The sequence below is a fragment of the Sesamum indicum genome, linkage group LG5 (assembly GCF_000512975.1).
Source record: "Sesamum indicum cultivar Zhongzhi No. 13 linkage group LG5, S_indicum_v1.0, whole genome shotgun sequence".
In the NCBI taxonomy this organism is placed as follows: Eukaryota; Viridiplantae; Streptophyta; class Magnoliopsida; order Lamiales; family Pedaliaceae; genus Sesamum; species Sesamum indicum.
The window spans coordinates 7,243,598-7,250,479 of NC_026149.1; the positions used below are offsets into that span (position 1 = coordinate 7,243,598).

The 6,882-nt window shown below is 31.4% G+C and overlaps 1 protein-coding gene and 1 long non-coding RNA gene across 2 annotated transcripts; both read right to left on the minus strand.

Moving 5' to 3' along the window:
• On the minus strand, window positions 1,157-2,746 carry LOC110012015. The gene is made up of 3 exons (XR_002287158.1): window positions 2,201-2,746; window positions 1,771-1,999; window positions 1,157-1,694 (listed from the first exon to the last, which is right to left on the minus strand). It is a non-coding gene; the product is annotated as an uncharacterized LOC110012015 (long non-coding RNA).
• On the minus strand, window positions 3,603-4,555 carry LOC105162225 (L10-interacting MYB domain-containing protein-like). Its single transcript, XM_020693912.1, has 2 exons — window positions 4,196-4,555; window positions 3,603-4,103 (listed from the first exon to the last, which is right to left on the minus strand). Exons 1-2 carry the CDS (start codon window positions 4,553-4,555, stop codon window positions 3,603-3,605), a joined length of 861 nt encoding a protein of 286 aa, XP_020549571.1.

The following is a 6,882-nucleotide window of genomic DNA, read 5'->3' on the forward strand; positions in this document are numbered from 1 at the left end:
GTAATAATGAATATCATTTTTACATTTATATATTCTAATACAAACAACATTTGGCTTATTTTTCATATTTTTGCACCGTATTCATTATATATAAAAAGTTATGTATATTTAATAAAAATTGATGCAAAATACATCATTAATGAGTTAACCACTTTGCTACAAATTTCTTGGAGAACTCATTGCTTCCTTCCACAAGCAATTGACATTTGATTTGATGTGTATTTAATTTACTCATTGCTTCCTTCCACAAGCAATTGACATTTGATTTGATGTGTATTTAATTTATATAAAATTACAATTTATTGTAATAATGAATATCATTTTACATTTATATATTTTAATACAAATAACATTTGCCTTATTACTTATTTGCATTTGTATGAAATTAAAATTTTTGTAATAATCAATATCATTTTTATATTTATATATTTTAATACAAACAACATTTGCCTTATTTTTCATTATTCTGCACCGTATTCATTATATATAAAAAGTTATGTATATTTAATAAAAATTAATGCAAAATACATCATTAATGAGTTAACCACTTTGCTGCAAATTTTTTGGAGAACTCATTTACTTCCACAACCAATTGACATTTGATTTGAAGTGTATTTAATTTATATAAAATTAAAATTTTTGTAATAATGAATATCATTTTTACATTTATATATTTTAATACAAATAACATTTGCCTTATTACTTATTTTCATTTATATAAAATCAAAATTTTTGTAATAATCAATATCATTTTTATATTTATATATTTTAATACAAACAACATTTGCCTTATTTTTCATTATTCTGCACTGTATTCATTATATATAAAAAAGTGATGAGTTAATTTGCTGCAAATTTCTTGGACAACTCATTGCTTCCTTCCACAAGCAAAGTCATTTGACATTTGATTTGATGTCTATTAACTTATATAAAATTCAGGTTTTATAATAATGCAATTGACATTTGGATTAAATATATTTAATACAAACAATACGTTATATTTTTATACCGTATTGATTACATTTATATTGATTATATTTTGATTATTGCTATTTATATCTTTCGAAATTATATTTTATTATTTATTTAATATATATATATGTATATAGATATATAGATAGATAGATACCGGTGGAGACATATATATATGTATAGATGTATAATAAAACATTTGAACTGTCAATTTTAAGCAATCGCAAATACAATAATTCAATCAGTATTGTCGTTACCGGTCTCTCGATCATTCCACAAATGGCCGGCCATTGCATCGCGGAATGCCGCTTGTGTATCAATATCTTGTTGCAATTGTTGAGGCAAACGACGAAACTGATCGTTTGCTTCATTATCAGGATCGTCAAACTCTCCCCGTTCCCCACGTTAAAAAAATTGGTCATCTATGCCAAATTTCCGTATGAAGTTGTGGATAACACAATATGCGATGACAAGATATCATTGACGATCTAAGCTGTATGGCGGCATAGGTCCTTTCAGAATTGAGAATCTGTTCTTTAGCACACCAAACGCCCGCTCGATGACATTACGCAACTGTGAGTAACGCTGGTTAAATAACTCTTTTGGTGAATGGGCTTGCCGGTTGTTACCTCTAAAGGAGTTGATATGATAACGATCTTGACGGTACGACACCAAGAATCCAGGAACATTGGGATAAGTGGAATCCACTAAGTAATATTTACCTGAAACAACATGAGATATTTATCAATGAAGGCTGTCAAATTAGCGGTTCCACAAGCACTAATGTAAATGTAATACCATTTGATGGCCAAGGAAAATTCAGATCATTATTTAGGCAGTCCATGAAGACACGGGCATCATTTGCGCTACCCTCCCATCCAGCCATGACATACGTGAACATCAAGTCAAAATCACAAACAACCATAACATTTTGTGATATATCACCTTGATGTGAACAATATGCATTTTGCCTGGACATCGAAAAACTTGCTGCTATAAGTGTTCCGTCAATTGCGCCGACACAATCCTAATAACAAATAATTTCAAACGTTATCAGAAGGAAAATGCAATATATATTACCTTAAAATAATTTTGGTGAAAAATAAAATAATTTCGATAATTAATAAATAATTTCGGTCAAAAATTAATAATTTTCGTGAAAAATAAAAATAATTTCGATCAAGAAATAAAATAATTTCGAAGAAAAAATGAATGCAGTATATATTACCTTAAAATATGAAAAGAAGTGTGTATTGTTAAGGATTCTGAGATGTATATGATTGAAATTTGGAGGACAAATCAGTTCCGGTGCAAGAAGATTCAGAGCTCGCGAAAACCCTTTTCATATGCCTGGAGATGGTCTCCAAAGAGTGCTGGAACCGCTCGCAGCTCGTTCTCTGGCGCTCGCTTAAACCAACGATTTATAAGAAAATGGCGACTGATTCCATGACAGAGACACGCGTCCGTTGCGAGTCCATTAAAACACCTTTCACTTTTAGGAACAGGCATAAATTCTGGAATGTATCTTTGTTCATACGTAACATATTGTAGATTCGATCGGGGTGCCAGCACAGAAGCTCGCTCAGCCAATCAGAGCCTTGCATAATTGAATTATGTTGTGGTTGTTTCGAACACAAAATTGAAGTGCTTCACAATTCATGGATTAACCTGAGGTTGTTTTCATCATCCGAGGACATATCAGAAGAACTATTAGAACGACTGTTGCCGCTTGATTCATCCATCTATCTATTTCTGCTCAAATTGCTTGGTGATATATTTGTAATCTAATGCAAGTATGCATTAGACACAAGCCAGAGTACTCTTTTATACTTGGCCAATTGTGGGGGTTGGTGAAAAAAATGACAACAAAGTGGGTTGGTGACAAAATTCCACAAAGAGGGTTGGTGACTTTTAAAGGACGGGGGTTTGGTGAAATGCAATTACATCTATTGTAAGGAAATGAGGTGAGTAAAGTGAATAATCAATTGAATTGTTTTTAATATAATAATTGTAACACAAAATTGTGATTCTCATTAAATTATAAGCAAACGAGGTGTGTAAAATGAATAAAAAATATTTTTAATTATATATAGGATTTTTGGTCAAAATTGTCAAGACTTACTACTCCATTATTCTAGATTGTTTTAGTTTATATATTTTCGAAAATTACTTGGACAATTTTAATTGGAAAGATTTTAAAAGCATTCTACTCTAATTTCAATTTGTAGTTTATTGGATAGTAATAATATGTTTTCATTTTTTTATAGTGAAATTTTGAAAACTTAGATGAGTAATAAAAGGCTTCTAACTAATGTGATGTATGCGCAGCAATAAAGAACATGAAAATATTTTTGATAAATACAAAATGCTGCAAAAGAAATGACTGTAAATTTTTTTTAGCCAGCTAAATATATTTAATATTCACTTTAGTTCAATAATTATACCTAATTTTTTTAAAATCTTGCAGCTGACAAAATTAATGACGTCAGTAAAATGATGAATTACCATGACCAACATACATGTAATATTTAAAATGATGTAAAGAAAAACAACTACAACTAACATCATGCAAGTATATAAAAAAATTGTCTTCACATTCATGCAACCCCTATAATAATAAAATTTTTTTTTCACTTTCTCAATGTTTCAACCCAAGCACGCTTGTCCTCATCACTCATCAGAAGAAACATTTGACGCCTCACCTTCAACACAAACTGATCTTGCGCTGCAAAGAATAAATGCTGAGGTAGTCCCTCCATTTTAGACAGCACAGTCATGCAGTTTTCAATATTATCGTTGGAAATATTTGCCAGCCTCTGAGTTTTGGCTTCACTGCAAGCCGTTATGGCATCAATGCATTTATCAACTCGCTTCAACCGATCACTTTGCCCCCCTTTTTGCTGCCGGCCTCTTGTTGCTGTTGGAATTTGCTCGGGCCCGGATGAGAGTGGATTACCAGTATCCATTGCAGAATAGCTTACATCAACGTCATCATTGTCATTGTTGGAGATAGGAGGCATGGCAGAGGAACGGGCATGGCTACTGGTGGCCACAGAAGATGAGAACATCTCAGTACATAAATCGAAATGAGGAAGACCCTTCTTTTTCAAGCCAGACTCTCTCGGATTAACCTGCATAATCAGTCACACTTTAATTAATTGAAATATGTCAAGAAATGATGAATAGATTTATCAAAATAATAGGAGAAACGTAATACAATTACCGCGATCCATTCAGCCCAACGATCCTCAGAAGCAGTCACGGTGCACGTTGTTGGGTCCCAACCAAAACCAGTCCGTTTGTACACCAAATCGTAAAACTTACGCCAAAGCATTCGAAGCCTGTTAGCCTTACCTTTAAGCTGTGCAACTGTGTATTGTGTTTTATTACGTTGGGACAATTCAATCCCGATCTCACGCCAAATTTGCTCACTAAATGTTGATGCGAGAAGGTGTCCTTTCTTGTAATGCTCATACATTAATTCAATGAGCAGAGACACCTGTGGCATATCCCACCAAGCATCGTCAGCCCGTGACTTTGGATTTGAAGACGTATTACATGCCTCCTTCCCTTTTCGACTCATCTATCATGTTAAAGTCACAACGTATATTAAAATATCTAAAGTATTAATCATAACTCATAACATCAGATTTGTAAGTATAAACAATATCTGAGAACTATTTGTAATTTACTCTAATTATTCATTACTATAAATATTTGTAATTATTTTATTTATTATTGGTAGTAAGTAAACGATCTAATTATTATTATTATTATTTCAGTAGCATATAACATATGTATCTTTAATTTTGTTTATCCTTAATGAGTTAATTTTGATGTTTACTATTTGTTGAGACGAGAATGATTCTATAAAACTGTGGAATTGTTATTCAAACACATCAAGTTAAGAGACAACATGATAATCGTGACATTAGGTTGAGATACAATTTTTTTTAGAATAATTACACCGTTGTTTTTAAAAATTCAATCTAATTACACATAAACTTCATATAATTTGAGAATATATATTACGCCTAGTAATGGCGCGACAATTACATAATTTTAAAGCTTAATTTTGTTCTCCCATCCCTATGGCATGAGAAATTCAACAAACCCAAGCTAAAGTACCTATTTTTTCCCAAAAAAAAAAACACTTCGTTTAATCACAAACTTCTCAGGTTTTTACTTACAGAAAATCCCATTTTCTTACAATCCTCCATGACATTGGTTTTTAACAGATATGATTTGCACACATTAATCGAGTGCACCTATATAGCTAGCCTTCATATTTTTCAAGGATAAAAGAAGAGCCACCCAGCTAAGAAAATAGATAAAAGCAATTTGATATAAAGGGCAAAACATATATCAAATGCCACACATGCATATAAGGTTGAAGTATAATAAAGACAACTTGAACAATAGATAAGAGAAACCATTTGGATATTCCACAACTTTGAGTTCATAATTGAAGTGATTGCAAACATGTCTGAAGTCCAAGCAATTATTTCCACAAAATTGATGAGTATCACCTAACAGTAGGAGAATCCAAAAGGGATATTGGTCTATGTCGGAAGGATGTCCAGATTGACAATCTCAAGCTACCAGAAAGCACATATTTGCAAAGAATATACGAAATATTTTGGAAAATTAACAACAAAAAGATCCTGATTTGACAAAGCAATGCAGAACAATTGATTATGAAAGAATTGATTCAGAACAATTGTTGATTTTAGCAGAAGTGATGAAGATGTTTGGATTCAAATTTTATAATTGATTATAAAACTGTAAATTGTAAGCTAAATTCCAAAACTAATAAAGAATTCCACCAAGTATTGAATTAAAACATAAAGTTAGTGAAGTATTAAAAATCAATGAAGTGAATGATTTTCATGAAAATAAAATTATAGTTAAGATGAGCTTCATTAAGTGATGAGCAGGTCGAAAATGTCTATTTCAGAGAATAATTTTAAACTGTTATCTAAATGTGATTTTGGTATTACTTAATTCAAAAAATAATCATGACAAAAGGGGCGAAATGGTATAACAAATTGCATTTAATTACCAAAAAAAAATAAATTACAAGTCTGCTACATCAAGTTTCGGCTTCAGCTGAACACTACTTGCAGAGAAGAAAAATTCCTATCAGCTTCTTCACTACTTCAGATTCATATTTGTGTTTTCTACACTGAAGAAAACAACAGAAACAGACGGACCTCGGTTCAGAGCTCACCTTAGTTCGAGTGCCGCGCTTTCTCTTCCGGCAAATGACTTCGTTGTTCGAACCACACGACTCGACGGTCGTAAAAAAAGGATGGATCCGTGGGTGAGTTTCAGGGGAAGAGTGTGACGTCCGTAGAATTTTGTATGTAGTTGGGAGACTAATTGGTAATTATTAGAAATTTAGATGTAATTAGTAAATAAAATTATAGATTGAATTTGGGATATAATAAAACTTGAACGGATTAAATTGGAGTTCGTAATAATATTTGAAAGCAAATTATATTAATTAGAAAATTAGAAAGGACGTAATGGGTATTTTGAGAAAAGTTTAATTAAATATATAAAATAATAATATTATATATATAAATAATATATAGTAGAATTGAGGGGAGAGAGAGAGAGTGTAGAATGAATGAGGCGGTGGGCCTCTCTTCCATATTAATATGCACACACACACATAATACAAACTCACACACACACATTCATACACACAGCGACGCACACACACATTTCGGAAAAACAGAGGTACGAAAATTGTAATTTAATTTCTATTAATTTATATAATTATATTATTTATTTAGTCCGTTTATTAAATATTGATTATATTGAGCGGTGAACTATTTAATCGGAGTGTTTTATGATTTTGGCTATTTATATTAGTGTCAAATTAAATATCACAATTGCTATAAA